This window comes from Dermochelys coriacea, chromosome 18, assembly GCF_009764565.3.
Source record: "Dermochelys coriacea isolate rDerCor1 chromosome 18, rDerCor1.pri.v4, whole genome shotgun sequence".
Taxonomy (NCBI): domain Eukaryota; kingdom Metazoa; phylum Chordata; order Testudines; family Dermochelyidae; genus Dermochelys; species Dermochelys coriacea.
This window is the reverse complement of record NC_050085.1, coordinates 22,101,844-22,122,056: the sequence shown is the minus strand read 5'-3', so window position 1 is coordinate 22,122,056 and position 20,213 is coordinate 22,101,844. Positions and strand designations below refer to the sequence as shown.

Here is a 20,213-nt window from a genome sequence, read left to right as displayed (position 1 = left end):
AAATTTCTGCTGGCTTTTCAGACATTGACTATTTCCTGGTGACTTTTTTGTTTCAGGTAAGTGTGGCAGGTTTTTATAAATGCATTCTAGGAAGCCCTGGCTAATGCTTCACTTGAACAGGTAGCAGTTTGCTACTGATGTGGTGTTGGGCAGGAGCACTGGAGCCGAGTGCTCCTTCTTCCCTCCCCCTACATCCTAAATTGCCTGGATTCTCGGATGATTTATGGGATGATGTCCCCCTGAAGGTGATGGAACAATTCACTGCTCAGGACATTCCCTGCCAATTAGCACCCAGGTTTTCCAAGGGGCCTAGAATCTGTTGTCACTAAGGCTTGCAGCTCATTTGCAATGGCTCCTGCCCTTTGCTGGAAGGGTGAGATGTGGAAATTCTTAAAGCCACAAGAGATATTGTTGTTTAGTCTTAAAACCTTGGCAACACCACTGGGAACTTTTGTTCTAAGCAGATGTGTGGGGCTGCTCTGTTTGTTGGAATTAGGTGCTGGATTTTGAGAGGAGCAAGAGGAATAGAATGAAGCAATGACCCTTAAAGGGAGCAGCTCTTGGCACAGATTTCTGAGGATTTTCACTCCCCAGCTATTTTTAAGGATGAGTTTAAAGGGGGAAGTTAGTTACGTTGGTAAAGCAGCATTTGGGCAAGGGCTCGGAGGGGTTCCCGGCCTTTCACCTTCGCAGTATTCACTTCAGAGTCAGTTTTGAGGAGTGGAACAAGTGAAGATCACAACTTCCCCATGTTCATCCTCTTGCCTCGTCACAGCCTGGATGGCAAACAAGAGGATGGATGGCCCGGTGGTTAGGGGATGAACCTAGGACTTGGAAACCTGTGTTTAATTCCCTGCTCCGCCACAGACTTCATGCAGATCAGTTTGTCTGTGCCTCAGTTTCCCATCTCAATAATGGGGATATCACTACTTCCTTCCATGTTCTACAGTGGGATTGTGAGGTGCTCAGGTACTTCGTAATGAGGGCCATGGGAGTACCTAAGCTAGGCTAACAGAGCAGATGGGTGCTGTATTGGCAGAGCTCAGAGAGGGGACACAGGCATGACCAGAACAGCAGGGGATGCTTGGACTTCTCTGCTAGGAAGCAAACTGCCTCTGCGATTGTGTCTGGTGGTCAGAGAGCAATGCAGGATGCGCCCCTTTGCACAGGCCTCGCTCTGCTGCACAATCAGCAGCATTGTCCTTTCCCAGAAAGGTGGGTTCCAAAACAACCCCCCAAAAGCAGGACCTGACTGAGGCCATCTGCAGGTAGCAAGTGGATCTTCTTCCAGGGCTATATGCGGCACCTGGACGTGATGGGAGCATTAGACGTAGCGGGATAGACAGACAGGCAAGACTTTGCTGCTGGGCTGGGCTGCATCAGAAGAGCAGCATGGGAGACCCCTGCACGGCTCGTGTGTGTGCCAGTCAGGCTGTCAGGGAGGCACGCTGGCACGTGCACCAGCTGCAATGGAAAGGGCTTCCGGGATAGGTGTCCCGCTCTGTCTGGTGGACTGTTAATTGTCAGTTTGGGATGTGGGGGGAGGCAGGGCTCCAGTGGGGAGCTGGTGTCATGGGCTGCGATGCTCTCCTAGGTGGCTGTGCAGTTCTAGGGGATCTGAGCTCCAGAGTGGGGACATGGGTTGGATTTTGCAGCTTTTCGGTGTTTCTTTTGTCATGTCTCCTTACGATTCAGACGTGAGACCTGGAGAGTGAATTGATCATGTGTTGGCCTGAGTGATGGACTGCCAAGGCTCTGGAGGAGGGTTTGGCAGAGGATGAGGACGGGGTATGCTATTTGAGATGGAAGGGTGAGGTGATGGCAGCCCTGAGCAGTCAGAGTGCTGTCGCTGGGGGATATGGAAAGGTCTGGTTGGGCCACCCTGTGGATTGGCCCTACTGCCAGCTGCAGCTCCCTCTGTTCTGTGTAGAAGTGTCGGGGATGATGTGCCTCACCCCCATGAGTGCCCTAGGCTTTCTGGGCATGCCATGACCCCAGAAAAAGTGCCAGCAGGGGAATGATGGGATTCCTTTGGGAGCAGAGTGTGTTTCCAATCCCTGGGGATTCCACGCTATGTGAGTTGTACTTCCCAGCTCGTCAGTCCATGGATAGCTCGCCTGTGTCTTGTCTGGCAGCAGGAGTAGCGTGGAAGGGCTGGACCGGCACTGTGCTGTCACCACCGCAGAGTGAGTTATGCACCTCTAGGCTAGGAGGCCAGGCTTCATAATAGACAAAGACCTACCAAATCCTGCTGCAGTTCACTGGAGGCACTGGTTGACATGCTGCGGGTCTCACTGCACCTGCATGGGTCCATGGCGACCATGGGCTGGGAGCGTGCAGCAAACATACGGTTCGGATGGGATTAGAGATCTGAGAGCTGGGCTGATCCACTCTGTCCCCTGGCAGGCAGCGCTAAAAGGATAATGCAGGAGGTGTGGGCCGCTGGCACAGGAGTCAGCTGCGTTAGTCTGTTGTACTCTGCTGCATTCAGAGACCAAGAGCCTGAGTGAGCAGCTGCCGGTGTTCTTGCCTGCCCTAGCCTGGGAGGAGGCTGCTCCTGGCAGTTGGATTTACAGCTGATTAGTTGCCACAGACGCGTAAAAGGCTCCCCCGCAACACTCTGTATCTGCCCCTTTCTAGACTCTCTCTGTGCATCTCCAGCTGGGCACCAACGTGATGCAGCGTGCGGGGGCTGAGTGAACAGCCCACCTGAAGGTTGCGACAGGGCTCTGTTTATACCCGCATGGAAGTGCTGGACGTTTCTGGAGATGGGACATATGGGGAGCAACAATGGAAGCTGCTCTGTGTGACGTGCTGCCCTTCTGTGCAGAGCAGAATGCAGCAGGGCTCCTTACCAGCCTGGGCCAGGGAACTTGGCTACAGAAGCACCTTTAGTTACTAACCTGGCAGGGCTCTGCTCTCATCTGTCTGGGCCAGCTCGGCCTTGAGGCTAGAGCCTGTGCCAGCCCAGGCTGAGGTTCTTTGGTTTGGAGAACAGGTGCTGGTGCCAGAAACCTGATGAGACCAGCCTCTGGTGCCACCTCAGGCCTCTGGGCATGCTCCTTTCTCAGGAGAGGCTACTCCAATAGCCTCCCACCCTCAGGGAGCTAACATCAGGATAAGTGAAATAACCCTGCCCCTTTATTACTCATCCCACAGTTACTTGATCAAGTAGCACTAGTAGAACATGATTTGCAGCACCAAATCTCTGGCTAAGAATTAATCTGACCGAAGAATGCTGACCCAAGTCAGCATTTACTTAACACTAGAATGTGCTTGCAGACCTGTCGTCGTTTTTCACCAGCTGTGCTGATCAAGGTTGTTATGAGACTTGGTAATTAAGAGTTTGCAGAAGTATCCACTGTTTAATTTGGGCACCCAGATAACATATATCGCTTGTGTTTATGGAGTGTGAAGGGCAAGTTGTCACGGAGTCCCTGGGCGATGCTCTGGAGCTGCTCCCTACGAAGCCAGGCAGGACTCGGGGGAAGTCTCCTCTCTGGGAGCAGCCTGTCTGCAGGACACACAGCTCACCCGGCTTCTCCCTTCCTGGGTCTGACCTCGGAGCATCCAGCATGCTCTGCCCCTCCGTGCGCTTCCCACAGTCAGTCCTCCCAGGCGGGGTCCTGGGGAAGCCAGAGGGTCCTGCCCCCCAACTTTGCAGTCAGACGTGACTCTCAGCCAGCCAGCAAAACATAAGGTTTATTAGACGACAGGAACATGGTCTAAACCAAAGCTTGTAGGTGCAGAGAACAAGACCCCTCAGCGGGGTCCATTCTGGGGGGCAGTGAGCCAGACAACCCCCTCTGCACTTCACTCCATGTCCCCAGCCAGCCCCAAACAGAAACTCTCTGCAGCCCCCCCCCCCGCCTTTGTCCCTTTCCCGGGCCAGGAGGTCACCGGATTCCTTTGTTCTCCAACCCTTTAGCTCTCACCTTGCAGGGGGGAAGGGCCAGACCATCAGTGGCCAGGAAACAGGGTGTTGGCCATTCTCTGAGTCCAGACCCCTGCACACACCTGCCCTCCAGGGCCCTGCCACGATCATACGCCCTTATCCTTAAGAATACTAGATACTTAAGAACTGCATAGGGGAAACTGAGGCACCCTCACACTATTCAGAGGAAACATTAAGAACAGTCCCGCTTCATCACACAAGTTTCCAGAATGCTCTCACTCCAGAGGGGCATGTGATGGCCATTATTTATATTGCTGGTGTGGAGATGTAAATAAGTCGGGGAGGACCACACTGGGGGGCTTTTACAGATGGTGCTGGGCCTAGTCTGCAGAGTGTGTTGGCAAATTCTCTGTGTCACTTGTCAGGGATAAAGAGCCGAGAGCTGTAGCGAGGCAGGTCCCGAAGGAATTATCTGTGATGGGAACTTGGCAGACCTGGAGAGTCGAGGGGTGGGAAGGATGGTCCAAGGTCCCCATCTGATGTACAGGATTTGCACTGAGAACTCTGGAGACTCCTGCCCTCTTTGCCAAGAGGAAACGTGTGTTCTGTACAGGTGGCATGCACCTGTGAACTCCACAGACAGGATAGGGCTCAGGGGTCACTGTGCAACCTGGTGAGACCATTTGGATGTTTCTCCTAATGGGAGGCTGGGGGTCTCATGGTTAAGGCTCAGATTTTGTCATGGTTCTTTTTAGTAAAAGTCACAGACAGGTCACAGGCAATAAACAAAAATTCATGGAAGCCGTGACCTGTCTGTGACTTTTGCTGCTGCAGCTCCATGGTTTCCCCTACCACTGTGGTGTCTGGGAGCTCTGGGGTTCCCCCTCTGCCCGCGGTGGCTGGTAGCTATATGGTGACTATATTTCCCAAAGAGAAATCGGGACACCCCCAGCCACTCACTCGAGGTGTAGGCTGTCGTCCATCCCTGGAACCCTGAGGAGGCCCCCCTCAGGAGTCTGTCACCCATCACTGGAACCTTGCAGGGGGCCCCTTGTTGCCTGTCACTGGAACCCTGCCAGGGCCCCCGCTGGCTGCGAGCTGGAGTCCCGCAGCCCCTGGGGCTGAAGGATTCTGTGACTTCCATGAGCTCGGGGACCGAACCTAGCTGTACTTATGGTTAGGACGGGGCCTGGGAGCCCAGACGCCAGGTCACTGACTCACTGGGTGACTGGGGCATGTGCCTCGGCTGCCAATCTGTAAAATGGGGTGTTGAACCCTGATCTGTAACCCACAGGTGACAGGCCCTAGGAGGGGGCCATTTCAGGGCAGACAGGACTGTCCCAGGCCCCTGTAACTGCCATGGTCTGAGCCAAGCCTGGTGGCCACTCTCAGAGGGCAGGAAAGGAGACGGGGGGGCCCACGGTTTCTTTGCTGGAGGCTGTAGTGGACAAAGGGTACTGCCCCTCCAGTGGGAGCTCTGTGCTGCTCTGAGTACCCTGGGGTGGAGGCAGGAGATGCGGCACCTGACGAGAACAAGGACAGAACTCCAACTACACTGGCTGCTGTGTGCGCCATGTCGCCTGCCTGGACCCCTGAGGAGCTAGCCTGGCTGTGGTGGCTGCGCAGTGGGGCACTGTGCCCCGGGTGAGCCAGCAATAGGGACAGGTGAACTCATTCTCAGAGTGGTTACACAAGGAGCTGACCACTTGTCTGGCGCGGAACAGACTGCCAGCCGCTCTCTTCCAGGGTGGTTGTGTGCTTGGGGCCGAGAGAGGCAGAAAGGGCTCAGTGGAGGTTACAGAACTCAGCTTGACATGTCCTGGGCTCCAGCTCAAATTGGAGTGATGGAGATTAAAGGCGCCCTAATTCCCCTGCATTGTCGCTGTGCACTTGGCTTGAGCGGCCTTGGGGAGGGTTACATGGAAAGTTTCCCTCTGTCCTAGCTAAGCAGTTAGAAACTAGATCCCCAGCCTGGGATGGCAGCTCCTCCCAGGGGCTGTATCCTCGCTGCAGCATGGAAGAGCTGTGTCGTGCATGAAGCACAGAGCTGCTTTGCCATGGCAGGAGCAGCACCCATCAGTCCATCGCATTTTTCCAAGCACAGCCTGCTCATTCTGCAGGGAGGGAATGGCTTCTGTCAGTGCAGCTGGTGCCAGATGCACGCTGCTCCTGGCACGTAACTCCCTGCTAGCTGCTGAAATTGAGAACCAATAAATGTAAAACTGATCAATGAACATACCTTTTTGGCAGGACCTAACTGCCCACCGGAACTCATTGCAAGATTTGAAAAAGGACTAGCTGTGAGTGTGGTTCACAAGAACTGCCCTGATTACCTTTGGGAGAGGAGAATAGAAGGGCTGTAAACCCTCCTGCTTCAGGGCCTTCAGTGCCTGCCCGGGGGTGGGTTTCTGGGGGGACGGGACACATCGGTATGTAGGCCGACACAGCCAGACTCGCCCGAGTAGGGTCAGTGCGTTATTTATGTTTATATAGAAAGGTTGCCACTTCCTGCCCAAGGCTGGTGTGAAGGGGAGCTGCTGTGTGGATAATCACAGACGTCAGGATTGGTGCACAAGAGATACGCAGAGACGGGGGAGCACATGTGAGAGACAAGGAGCAAGAGAAAAAACCGATTAGCCAAGCTCACGGAACAGAGACAAAGGGCCAGGAGTCATCGCAACACAAGATGAGAACCAAGAAGACGCAGCCGGAAAACCCTCCCTCTCCCACTGTCTGTCCTCTGTCAGGACAAGGTTCTGTCTGTCGGGCTGGAAGTAACAAAGAGCAATGATCTGGAGCACGGGGGGCAGGCACTGCTTCCCCTCTGCAATGCAGCTTGCAAACCTCATGCAGCAGAGGGATGATTCTGTGCTGGTTGGCAGGACAGGCCCTACTGGCCCCTTGTGACTTTTCGGCAGGATTAGGAGTCCCCGCTGACTCGGCCTGCTCCTAGATGATGCAGTGTGAGGCCTGTTGCAGCTCCGTGAATGAATTTCCAGCAGCATCCCAGCAGATGGCAGCACTCGCTGGCATGCAGGGCATTGACTGGTGCTGCCCCATCTGAGAGGAGCCCTGGGGACATGGCCCCAGACGTTTTCTTGTCTGGGGTTGGGCTGGCTGCAGGGAGGCGCACGGAGCTCAGGGAAGTGTTCTGCTGGCGCTGGAATTTTTCTGCATTAGTCTGAAACTTCATGGCTCGTGCCCTCTAATTTGTGCTTCTGGTGGGTGGAGGTTGGGCTTGTCTCACTCTGATCTCATCTTGGTACCAGTAGTGCTGAGTTCCTGCCTCTCCCATGGCAGACGCCCCATTGTGCTGCTGCCCAAGGTGGTTTGATTTCCCTACTGCTTGGGGCCAGTTCCTGGCTGCTGGTGGGCAGCTGTAATGGGGCATTCTCATGCTGCAGCCCTGCCGGTGGTAGGGATTGATCCTGCATTGCTCCGGGGACGTGACTAGAATCCTTCTCTCTCTTTCACTTCCATGTTTCTCCTGTAACTTGGACAGCACCAGAAACTCCTGCAGGGGTTAGGCAGGGCTTGGCCTACATGTCCAGGAGACTGGAGATGTTCCCCGTTGCTTGTGTTGCAGTCATGCCCCAAGCCCCATGTCGATGTCCACACCCCATTGTGTGAGGCACTGACAACACTTGGGAAATGCACTTCCTGCTGCAGGCAGCTTCCTGTCTAAGGAGAAACTGGGGCGGGAGTTAGTTTGCTATGTATTTAACCAGACATGACTTCCAGTCTCCCAACCAAAACTTCCCCAGTGACACACTGCAGCCCCTTCTGCCAGCAGCATCCTGGGGAAATGGGGCCAACAGGGGACTGGCAGAGGGTAGTGGATTAGTTCCCTGGCGTGGAGGGGAAGCGACATGGTTGAGAAAGCGGGAGTGGAGCTGGGCAGGGGGAGAAGCTGGTGTGAAGGTGGAGTCACTAGCCAGCAAGTTCTGTGCCTGCTAGTCCCAGTCAATCAGCGCAGTAGCAGGGCTCCTGGCTCCAGGATGGAGATGGTTGCAGTAAAATCCCTGTGGCCGTGGTGGGGAGCTCAGCGAGGTGGCGGTACGGGGATGACAGAACCTCTCCTGTGTTGAGACTCTTCCCCCGGGAAGCACTGCTGGCTGGAGCAGCCTGGAATGAGCACTGCGCCAAACGGGCAATGCTGTGCTCTGGGCACAGGGGAAGCTGTTTTCTCTGCAGTCGGATCCTGAAGCGACCAAGGAACCTGTGTGGCTGCAGGGCCCAGAGTGCTTGCCCCCCCCAGTGATAGATTAGCCACTGGGCCAGTGGGGCCCTTGCTTGGGGGCCCTGGAAAAATGGGCGCCCCCCACCTCAACCTGCTCCCCGGCAGGAGTGCGGGGGGAGCAGAGGGAACTGCAGGTGGAAGGGGTGGGGAGGAGTCCCCATTTACTCTTGCCCAGGGCCCCACAAAACTGTAATCTGTCTCTGCTGCCCCCATGCTGCAGGGGAAGCTCAGTGGATCTCTGTTTGTTCCTCTCGGGGCAGGGGGCAGATACAACGGGCGTCTGGGACGAGGAGCTGCACATCCTGCTGGGAGAAGGGCCGTTCCAGGAGCAGGCACCTCGGGAATTCCCACGGGAATGGCTTCTGGTGGACTTTCAGCTCAGAAGCTCCGACAGGCAGCCTGACTTCAGGCTGTTTATCCTCCCAGAGCACAGGGTGCTTGGGGTGAACCCTGTGGGCTGCCTGCCCACAGCACGAGGCTGACTCCTGCACCCCAGCTAGCACGGGCTGGTGTCTCTCCTCTCAGTGTGCCTGGTTTTTCACAGCCTTCCAGTGGGGCAGGAGGGTGGGGATCTCCCAGCCCAGCTGCATTGAGCCCCTCGCTCACAGGTTGCTTCCCCCCAGATGGCGACTGCAGTGTGACAGGGCATGAGCCTGGATGCCGCTTCTGGTGCCCTTGTAAAATCCCAGGGCCTCCCAGGACTCACTGACCAAGCCAGCCTCAGCTGCTTCCTACTCCTTGTAGTGATGGGCATGGCAGCATCTCCAGGGGCAGTGCAGGGGCTTTCTGCCTTGGGGACGCAGCTCTCCTGCCCATCCCAGACTAAGTGGGGTGGGGGAACCTGTCTGGATGACTGGGGACCTGGGAGTCCCCTCTGGGACAGGGGCCGTGCTATGGAGAGGGGAGAGAGCCCCAGCCTAGTGGCTGAGCACAGGGCTGGGAGCAGGGGGCTTTGGTTGCCTCCTCATGACAAGGTAGCTGTGCCATAGGACCAGGGAGCATTAGGTGGCGGGTACCTGTGAAGAGCTCAGGCAGTGAAAAGTGCAGCAGCTGGGCTGCATCCCCGTTGGGCCACTCGGGGCTGCCGTTCGGGCTGGGAGGGGGGCTTTCGCAAACACGGGCTCAGCCGCTCCGTTGCTGGCCTAGGGAACGTGAAGCCAGGTAATTGACATGTCATAACACCAGGCAGCGTGCAAGGGGGCGGCCGGGGGGAGGCAGGTCTTGAGACTGCAGCACAAGTTGCTCGATAGTCGGTGGCGGTTTACTTAAAGCTTCGGCTCCAGAAGTCATGTGACTAGCCCCAGCATTTGTTTTTAAAGATAATCTCCTGATTTCCAAGCCAACTTTGTGTGGGTTTGGGACAACAGGTGACTTGTGACCCCGGGGGTGGCTGGAAACTCTGCAGTTGGCTGTGAGCCCGGGGAAAAGCTTTGGGGCTGGGTTTGAGATTGGGCTCGTCCCCAGTGACTGATTGAAGCTGAAGGAGTCCAACACTGTGCACCATGCCTAGTGTGCTGTGGCCTTTGGGTGCTGCTGCCACACAAACAGCAATGGGCCGGGGGAAGCCTGGGTGTCCCATCCTGCTGCCCTCTGCCCCGACTCCAGCCACAGCGCTCGCTGTGCTGGGCGGATGCCCTCCAGAGGGCTGTGGCTGCTGTTCCCTGCAGGGGATGTCTGGCCCAGGGCCTTGGGTTTTGAGTCCGGCACTCCCCCGCCTGCAGCCGGAGGTGGGGGCGGGGTGGCTCTGGGCAATGCACACTGGGCTCTCTCTGCGTTTCTGTCTCTCCCAGACCCAGCGGGCCCAGGGCTGCTCCGCTTGGCAGACTTGACTTCGCTGTGTGACACGGGCCTGTCTCTCTTTCCTGCCCTGTCTTTGTGCTGCAGGCAGATGCCAGTGGATGAATGGTACGTTCCAGCTGTCTGCCTCTTCCTGGGAGGGGGTGGTAGAGTCCGACCGCCCTAATTATCCGGCTGCCAGCTTTAGCATGGCTTTTGTCTCCGCTGATTTCCCCTGCACATACGCCCGGGTGCGTCTGAGGGAGGGGATGCAGGGACGCCAGCCGCTGCAGTGCAGTACCGGCCCCCGGCGCTCCGGACTCAGCCCTGCTCCTGGCCCCTGTGCTGCGGGGAGACGGGCTCAGCTGCCCGGGGACAGCGCAGTGTTGGCAGCGAGCCGAGCGCTGCCTGCCAGACGCTGCAAAGCACAGGGCTGTGATGAGGCAGAGAGCGAGTGAGGCAAGGGCCTGCACGGAGGGCAGGAGTCAGGGGCTCCCCCCTAGGGATCCCAGTGGACTGGTGAGTCTCTGAATGGCCAGTGCTAGTCACTCCTCTCGGGGCTGGAGCATGGGGCTTTCTGTGGGGTTCCCAAGTGGCTGGCGTGTGGGAAGGGCAGAGTGCGGGTCCTTGGAGCTGGGGGCATCCCTGCCACAGCCGATCCCTGGGCAGCACACAGAGCGGGTCAGCTCCAGGGTCAAGGCGCACCATGCAGGAGGGAGCTCCTCTGACACATGCCGCAGCCAGGGCTTAGGCACTGGGTCCTTGTCCTCCCCTGGCAGGTGGGTAAGCTGGGGCTTGGCTAACACCACAAAGCTGGGGCTGAGGAAATGTGACCAACTAGATTCAATGCCTGGGGCCCCCAAGAGCCATGGGGCTGAATGCCTCCACCGCTGGGCACGGACCCCTGGCTCAGTAAATATTAACACTGGAGGCTGTGGCTGGGAGGGACTTCAAATGTGGGTGAAACATATGTTCAGTCCAGCGGATTCAGGGCAACCGCCAGATGAGCTGCCATCGGCTGAGCTGTGGATTCTCCTGCCTTAGCCCCATAACTGGAAATCCAGCCTTTGCAGAGAATAAAACCAATGTGCTGCTTCCTGCCAGCAGTCGGTGACAGCAAACTCCGAGCAAGTGGGAAAGCAGGATGGCTTTAAAACACTGTGTTTCCGTAGGGCTCTCCCCGGTCCCCAGACTGCCCCTTCCCTTCTCCACCTTCCTTTCAGCAGATCCTCCCGACTAATTAGCAACAAGGGGGTCTGATTCCAAGTGCACAATTGACTTAAATGACAAGCTGCAGCTAGCTCCAGCTGGACTCGGAACCTTTGGCAACAGCTGACTCCTTATTTTTCTAGCCTGCTGTGGACAAAGCTTCCCTGGGCCGCGCTTGGGTTTATCAGGCAGGTCATCTCCAGCACTCCTGGTGTGTTGTGGCATAAGGCACCTTGGGCAGGTCGGCTGGATGTTCAGGGGCATTTTCCCGACTGTTCTTCGAGATGAGATGCAAAAGGTGACAGTTGGGCTGGTGAGTGTCACAGTTGGGCTGGCTGTAGCACCGCGGAGCTCTGGTCTCCCCGAGGAGCTTGCGGTCTGAGACAAGTCATACAGCTCAGACACACAGCTGCATCCACTGCAACCCCCACCTCCCGTGGATATCTGCATCTGCTTACACAGACCTGGGTTGCATCCCCCTCTACGGGGTCCACTACCTTAGCACCAGGGAGGGAGTTTATGAATCTCATTATCACTGGAAAAGTCTGATGCAGAGACTGGTGAACTGTGAAAGAGGCAGTCGTTGCAAGGTGCTCCTGCTCTTTGGACCAGACCCTGGCCCCTAGGCCAGTGCCAATGGTTTTCCCTTACAGGTTTTGTTTCAAGGAGCAAACACAATGACTGGCTCTTGCCGCTCAGCAGTGGCATGTTCAGGGGTCCTCAGGAAGCTCTGGAATTAGCAAGGTGGGTTGTGTGCTGGCATCAGGAGGGAAGTGCCATACATCTTGTGTGCGGGGAGAGCGTTGACGCAGAGTCAGGCTGCATGAGAGAGGCTCGCAATTGGGCGGGGAGGGCAGGGTGTGTATGGATCAGTTCGGATGACCAGCTGCATTTGGTTTATTGGGGATCAATTCTGACCTGCTTGTTGGGATATTGTGTGGTGAGGGGGCCTGAGTGGTTGGTTTCTAAGTTGCTCTGCTGGCAACCGCTGGCGCCGGTTCCACGTGAGCAGCAGACGCAGCAGCACTAGGGTAAAGCAAGGCAATGCTTGTGGAGCTACAGGGAGCGTGCTTCCCATGAGCAGGGCACTGAGCCTGCAGCCTCTGCCTGGAGCCCAGCTCGGCACAGCCAGCCTCTGCTGCAAAGCCGCCAGTAGTGTGTTCCCCCAGGTTCATGCAAGATTTCAGGCTTTGCCACTGCCTTGGGGGACTTCGCACAGTACAGCCACAGTGCACACTGAAGCATTCCTGGACGCTGATGGGTCGCTCTTGCCAACAGCCCCTCCCACAACCGGGGGAGGGGAGCGATGGGGGTTGCTGCATGCTGCGGCCAGAGGCTCCGGGTCCCCATGCTGTGCCCAGATGAGCCTCCTAAGGCCTCGGCCTTCTGCTGCCTGCTGCTTTCTGCACAGGCTACACACGAGCCAGAGTGCCTGATGTGCGAGCCCCACTGTGCAGACCTTGCCCGTGGAGATTTTCCATGCAGTGCAGCTCAGAGACAGACAGGATCCAGTTGGGAGTGTGCTCTCCCGCCCACTGCCTCCCTGGGCATGCCCAGAATGCAGGCTACTGGTAAATAGTCAGAGGTGGCCCCCTGCCCTAAGTGGCCTGACCTGTGCTCTGCACCCCTGTCACGGAGTGTGGGGGAGGCCAGGCCCTGCACCCCTCTTCCTGGGAATCACTGTGACTCTCAGCCAGCCAGTAAAACAGAAGGTTTATTGGACAATAGGAACACAGTCTAAAACAGAGCTTGTGGGTACAACCCGACCCCTCAGTCAAGTCCTTCTGAGGGCAGGGAGCTTAGACCCCAACCTTGGGGTTCCCTGTGTTCCACCACCCAGCCCAAAACTGAAACCAAAACCTTTCCAGCAGGCTCCCTCCTGCAGCCTTTGTCCTGTTTCCCGGGCAGAGGTGTTACCTCTCCCCCCTCAGGTTACAGGCTCTCAGGTATCCCATTCCCAGTGAAACTCCCCTGCCACATTCCCAGGTCAACACTCCCCCCCTCCCTGCTGCGTCACACCCCTCCAAAGGGACTCGTGCTGAATGCCCAAGGTCAGTCCCTGGTGTGACGTAACTGTCCATGCAGCCCAACCACGGCGTGTTTAATCCCCGGGAGAACAGGCAGGAGTCACTGCAGATTACCTCTGCTGGGACATTCCTGACCCCCAGCATCTGTGGTCACTGGGACGAGCCCTGTGCTGGGACTGGATGGGGGCGATCCCTCCCCCGCACTTCCTGCACACAGCCAAAGCTCCAGAGCAGCTTCCTTCCAGCTGTGACCTGCGGTGTGGGGAGGGAGCTGGGCCGGGCTCGAGGGACTGTGTGCCGAGAGGATCCACGGCTCTCCTTCACTGGTGCAGAAGCTGGAGATGGTGTCTTGTCTGCATGTCAGAGGGGAAGGATGGAGGGGACCCAAGGCTAGAGCAGTGCTGAGGGACACCCTGGGACATGCATGCCTCTCTCTCCGTGTAGCACAGATCTGCACATGCCTTTCCACCACCGGTTATGGTATCAGCCACTCACACGCAGTGGGATTATTTCCCATCCCTGGCTCTTTGATTTGGCCTTGGCAGGCATGTGCTCCCTCTGCCAGTTTACCCTTCGGCCCTTCGCTTGGTCCCCTTGGCTCCTCCTGCGTGCTGGGTCATTCATGCACAAAGTGTGACAGCTGCTGACATGGGCACTTGGAGGGCAGGCTGGCGCTGCGATCTCAAATTCCCAGCTGGCACGAGTGAATGTGGCTGGGCGTCCAGGCCCCCCCACCCCCCCGTCAGATGGAGCAGTCCCAGCAGGGTGCCCGAGGGCCCGGTTTGTTCTGTTGTTGGTGAACACGGCTAGCTGCCACCCGCACAGCAGAGCAGCCTACTGGGGCCTCTAGAGCCTGATCTGTTTTGCAGCTGTCCACAGGGCTGGATACTGTCAGCCTAGGCTGGAGCAGCAGTTTCCTTGTCCAGCTGGACCCCGTGCCCTTGAGGCCACAGTGGTGGGTGTCTCTCTGTGCTCCCTGTGTGTTCTCACTGCCCCGGGAGCTGCTTGCTGCACCCACCTATGGATTGCTCGCTTTGAGGGGCTCCTGAGAGCTGCAGGAGCAGAGCTGGTGCCTTGCTGGGAGCTCCCCTTGCACTGTGGCTTGCTGGCCGCTGAGCCAACCCAAGCTGCAGGTGGCTGGCAGGAGCAGGAGTGCTGCTCCCGACACCCAGACGCCTGGCTGAGCAGTCAGCAGCTCTGCTTGGGGCCAGGGAGTACCAGCTGCTTGGCTGTGCTGCATGCAGAGCTCTGGGTAGCGGTGCCCCCAGCCCTTGCTGGCTGGGGCGCTCTGTGTAACTCGTGAACTTGGCGCTGAGATGAAAGTGCCCATGTGCTTGGGTACAGGCCAGGGACTGCTGGGCCGGAGTGAGGGGGAGGGAGTGGCCGTGCAGGGGATTTCTACTGACCACCCTGTGCAGTGGCCACTTCCCCGGAGTGCATCAAAGGGGCACTGGCAGAGAGACACAGGGCTGCCTTCAGCTAGCCAGGCCAAGTGCATCCAGCCCTCAGGGATGGAGCCCCGCAGGGGCACATGCTGGTTCAAGGCTGGGGAGCCTGGGCTCTGCAAGGCCCAGCCTGGGCTCCAGCCACGTCCCTCCCCAGGCACCCACAGGGATGGGAGGACACACACCCCACGGCTGGGAGCTCAGGGCACAGCCAGTGAATAGAACTCGGATTGATTCCGTCAGCTGAGTCCAGATTGATGGGGAGGGGAGAGAAGTTTGAGGATTTGCATAGTCCCTGCCTGTACAAAGCCCAGTTGGTCCCTAGAGGAGGGGGTTGCACTGGGGGCAGGCGAGGCACAGTGGGGTGCTGTAGCTCAGGACATAACTGCACTGGTGGTGTGAAGCCTGCCCCCTGTACTGTCTCTGCTTCTGGCCAGCACTGCTATCTGGGGCTGCCTTGCCAGCCATCCTCAGGCTGTGTCTGGCCTCTCCTTGGGGTGGAGAGGAGGGGGGCCGAATCTCTCCTGAGCAGGGGCCTGGCTGAGCCCTGGGGTCAGTTGTAACCTATCTGGGGTTCGTTCTTTCTGCCTTAGAGGATGCTCCGGCAGAGAGCCAAACCTGCCCAGCTGCTGCACCCCCAGGAGGCAGGGACACAAGCTGACTGAGCCCTTCAGCAGGGAAGGACGGGTGGTAAGTGCTATCAGAGGTGGGGCAAGCTGCTTTGTCCCAATGAACACAGCTGGGCTGAGGCCCACAGAAGCCGCTCAGCAGCCTGGCACAGACACACCTGGCCAGCTGCCCCATGCCAGCACCGTGGAGCTCCTTCCCAGAGCAGTTCAGGCCACACGGAGCAGTGGGGGAGCCTCCAGAGGCCGGAGCTGAGCGCCTCTTGGGACAGGTGCTTCCCAGCCCCAGCTGTCCTGCTGCGGGTTTATAATTCAGCTCGAGCCAGCTGGCCTGCGGTATCGGTTACAACACACCTGTGGTGACTCAGAGAGAACAGGGACTAACGAGCGTGTCTGGGCTCTGCCCGGGGTTCTGGGGCAGGCCCCCGAGCAGGACCTCGGGATCCTGGCCTTGAGGGGCTGTGGTGTCAGATGCTCAGGGTCCTTGCTCTGCGGGGCTCTCTTTCAGAGGCCTGTGTCCAAGGCTGGCTAGGTACAGAGGCCTGAGCGTGCCCAGCAATGGGGCTGCTGATCTGTGGGCATGGAGGGGCCTGGCCGAAGCTAGAGTCCGTGTCCTCGAACATCTAGGCAGCTGCAGGCCTGCTGCGTCCCTGTTCCCTAATGAGGGTAGCTCCCACCGAGTCCATGGCACAGGCTCCCCTCCTGACGCTGCTGGCCACAGGGGCTTGTCCCTGGGGAGAGCCCCCCTCTGGGAACCTGCCTTTGCTTACAGCGGCACGTTTCTCCCCCCACAGCACAGCCCCTCAGGGCCAAGGAGGGGCTGCTGCTACCTGCCACAGCCACCACCCGCTCCGGTCTCCGGATGACTAGCAGTGGGAGTAGGCCCTGGCACGCCAGGAGGCCGTGACGGACTCGCAGAGCAGGCTGCCCATGGCAAGAATCCAGATGCTCCCAAGCATATAGGCTTGTTTGCGTCTAGCCGCATGGGAGACAGTGATACAGGTACCAGGGGGGCAGACGGCTGCAGAGCTCAGCAGGGCACAGGTCCCCCTCGACCCATGTGAACTACTTTCTCTGTGTCTCTGCAGCAGGGGCAGCCCCAGCTTGGCTCAGCCCCACAGGCACAGTTACTGCTGAGCAACTCTGGGGCAGCACTGATGGAGGGTGAGAGGATTGGGCTGGGGTGAAACCCACAGCTGGTGGGCTAGATGGCCCTGCTTCTACCCTCGAGTCCCAGAGGAACCCGCAGAGCTCCCGCAAGGGGTGCTGCTCTGAGAGGGGCAGGCGTGGCCTAGAGTCGAGGGCTGCCCTGTGTGTAACCTGTCAGCACTGTCCAGCAGCTGGGCGAGCTCCGTGGGCGTTAATCAGCAAAGCCTCCAGCCCAGGTGTGAAATCACCCACATCTTCCAGCTGGGGATGCTGAGCCTCGGGGCGGGAGAAGGGGGGGCAGGGGAGTACCCAGTGTAGGCCCCAAGCCCATGTGCCCGTTTCCCAGCCTCTGCTGTAACCACCAAAGCACACTCCTCCCAGAGCTTACCCAGGAGTCCTGGCTCCCATTCTGAACCACTGGGCCGCGCTGAGACTGTGGCAGTGGGGCGCAGCTGGGCTTTGGCTTTGCTGCGTGGGTGTGTGGGGCGAGGTGATTCCTGCTGCCCCTGTCTGGCTGGTCTCACAGCGGCTGGCCTGGCCCTTAGCACCATGTGCAGCAGCTGCCCTGCGCATGGCAATGGCTATGTGAGGCTCCTGCTGGGGCGTGAAAGGCTGAATTCCAGTGGCTGGTTAGTTGCTGGAGGGGCAGGTCTAGGCACTGCGATGGGGCCTGGCCTCCGGGGGGCATCTCTCGGAGGGGCCGCTCCACAAGGATTCCCGACCGTTGTGCTGGGCTGCATTCAGGGCTGCCAAGCTGCTCTGTGGACAGAAGGGAGAATCGCGAAAGGCCTTGGCAAGAGAGATACGCCAGCTGACGTTTCCTGATCCCTCTGCTGGGTGTGCTGGTGCAGCCCTGGGGTGCAGGTGAGCTGCTGCCCGCTGGCACAGGAGGGTGCAGAAGGAAGGCAAGCAGAGGGCCTTGCTGCTGCTGTTCTTGCAGCCACCTCCCTGCTGGGGCAGCCAGTGCCCTGCTCCCCAAAGGCTGTAGGAGCTTCAGGGAGGGGAGTCTCGTGGGCTCGGGGTGTCCTGCAGAGCAAGGTGAGTGACAGGAGGTGAGGGAGGGCAGGGTGGGTTTCATGTCCAACTTCCCTCCCCTCTTAGAAACAGGTCAGTGCTTAGTGAGTTCAGGGTGACTCCCCAGCGCCCAGGGACGAGGCACAGCTGGAATAATGCTGCATTATCAGGGAACGAACAAGTCTCCCTGCCCCCCAGCCTGGCATCCCATGAACCCTTGTGTGCTCCCAGCTCTCGGAGGCAGTGTGCTGACTGGAAGGAGAGCCAGTGCAAGCGTCTGCAGCAACCACGGGGCTCTGCTGGGAGAACAGTTCCTGTGCCAGCACTGGGGAAAGCTTGGTGCAGCAGCTAGCGGAAAGGCGGGGGGTGGGCAGGGAGCCTGCACAACTGAGAGAGAAATGGGTCCCTGGGAGAGGAGGTGGATGATCTCCCGTTGGGGCTCCAGCCAGGGGCTCCCACCTAAGCTCTGTCGGGCTAGGTCTGTGAGCCGAAAGGGAGAATTCATGTGAAGGTCCAGGTGGCTCCCACTGGCTTTGCACGTTTGCATTATACAATTCAGGGTTTGCTTTCCAAGGGCCCCAGGAGCTGGGTGAGCTCTGTGCTGGGGTGGGGGTGTGGTTCTGGCTGCTGGGGCCGGGGTTTGCTGGTATGTGGCTTCCTTCTGGCAGTGGTGTATTGATGTGGTCTCCAACTGTGGGGACTTCCCAGACAGATCCCATTGCGTACCGACCACAGGGAGCGGAGTGTTGGCAGTGGCAGTGCCTTGGTGATCGTCGGCAGTGTGTGACGCATTGGTGGAGCAGCTAAATCTAACTGCAAAGAGGGGCTGAAGGGGGAATGCCCAGCACATACCAGGCTCAGAGAGGCTGCAGGTGACATAATTTTGTCAAAAATCAGTTACCTCTTCCTCATAGATTTTTATTTCTCTGGTGTCTTCCCCATATTGGTGGTCTTTAAAATTCAGTTGTTTGGCCTTTACTAACTAAACCCTAGAAGGCCCAGCAACAAGAGCGAATTGTCTCCACACGTGTCTGTCTAACTAGAGCGGAGCAGCTCTCTGCTTCTGCCCAGGTGTCAGGGTAAAATGAGCAGCGGGTGCATTAGCAGTGAGGCTCAATCGCCTGCACTCATGTCCACTGTTAGGAGACCGTGGCCTGAATCAAATGCACATGCAGTCCTTGCTCCCATAACGGACCCCTCACTAACGATTGGGGGGCTCCAGATCAGTTAGTCGAATGGACTGTGCAAAGGCCAGTACAATCCTCACAAAATGGGCTCAGTTTACATTTTCCCCTCTCCGGCTGGTTCAAGTTACCGGGCTGTGAGCTGGGGACTATACTGCGGGGGTGCCCAGCGAGCTCCCTGCAGCCTCTCATTCAGTCCTTGCTGTGCAGTGGAGTGAGAGGGTTCAGTGAGGCGGGATTGTGAGTTCTGGCTGTAACCTCTTCCTTCGGGCCATACGTCTGCAGCCGACTGGGAGCAGGCTCAGGGCCAGTGCGAAGTGAGGCGACTTCAACTTCCTCTGGCGAAATCGCTCCCCTCGGGGTCATTGGTGAGGCTGTCAGTTATAGATTCATAGATTCATAGATACTAAGGTCAGAAGGGACCATTCTGATTATCTAGTCCGACCTCCTGCACAACACAGACCACAGAATCTCACCCACCCTCTCCTGCGAAAAACCTCACCTATGTCTGAGCTATTGAAGTCCTCATATCATGGTTTAAAGACTTCAAGGAACAGAGAAGCCTCCCTCAAGTCACCCATGCCCCATGCTACAGAGGAAGGCGAAAAACTTCCAGGGCCTCTTCCAATCTGCCCTGGAGGAAAATTCCTTCCCGACCCCAAATATGGCGATCAGCTAAACCCTGAGCATATGGGCAAGATTCACCAGCCAGATACTACAGAAAATTCTTTCCTGGGTAACTCAGATCCCATCCATCTAATATCCCATCTCAGGGGATTAGTCCTATTTACCCTGAATATTTAAAGATCAATTACTTACCAAAATCCCATTATCCCATCATACCATCTCCTCCATAAACTTATCAAGTAGAATCTTAAAGACAGATAGATCTTTTGCCCCCACTGCTTCCCTTGGAAGGTTATTCCAAAACTTCACTCCTCTGATGGTTAAAAACCTTCGTCTAATTTCAAGTCTAAACTTCCTGGTGGCCAGTTTATACCCATTTGTTCTTGTGTCCACATTGGTGCTGAGCTTAAATAATTCCTCTTCCTCTCCTGTATTTATCCCTCTGATATATTTATAGAGAGCAATCATATCTCCCCTCAACCTTCTTTTGGTTAGGCTAAACAAGCCAAGCTCCTTGAGTCTCCTTTCATAAGACAAGTTTTCCATTCCTCGGATCATCCTAGTAGCCCTTCTCTGTACCTGCTCCAGTTTGAATTCATCCTTTTTAAACATGGGAGACCAGAACTGCACACAGTATTCCAGGTGAGGTCTCACCAGTGCCTTGTATAATGGTACTAAAACCTCCTTATCCCTACTGGAAATGCCTCTCCTGATGCATCCCAAAACCGCATTAGCTTTTTTCACAGCCATATCACATTGGCAGCTCATAGTCATCCTATGATCGACCAATACTCCAAGGTCCTTCTCCTCTTCCGTTACTTCTAATTGATGCGTCCCCAGTTTATAACTAAAATTCTTGTTATTAATCCCTAAATGCATAACCTTACACTTCTCACTATTAAATTTCATCCTATTACTATTACTCCAGTTTACAAGGTCATCCAGATCCTCCTGTATAATATCCCGATCCTTCTCTGAATTGGCAATACCTCCCAGCTTTGTATCATCTGCAAACTTTATT

At 57.1% G+C, this 20,213-nt stretch overlaps 1 protein-coding gene across 8 annotated transcripts in view; it reads left to right on the top strand.

Annotated features, from left to right (window-relative positions):
• The window catches only part of PLEKHG5 (pleckstrin homology and RhoGEF domain containing G5), a 113,755-nt gene that overhangs the window by 56,971 nt on the left and 36,571 nt on the right, over positions 1 to 20,213 (top strand). Inside the window, exons 1-2 of one of the 8 annotated variants that reach the window (XM_043499942.1) lie at positions 9,914 to 10,040; positions 15,186 to 15,282. The exons of 3 other annotated variants lie outside the window; for them this stretch is intronic. Coding sequence is in view for 1 of the 5 variants with exons in the window: in XM_038376850.2 (XP_038232778.1) it covers positions 10,350 to 10,430 (81 nt within the window). In the remaining 4 variants the exon portion in view is untranslated. Of the gene's footprint in view, positions 1 to 9,913; positions 10,041 to 10,127; positions 10,431 to 11,298; positions 11,865 to 15,185; positions 15,283 to 20,213 lie in introns of those variants that run through there. 4 more of the 8 variants (XM_038376853.2, XM_038376850.2, XM_043499944.1 and 1 more) reach the window with 4 other exon arrangements.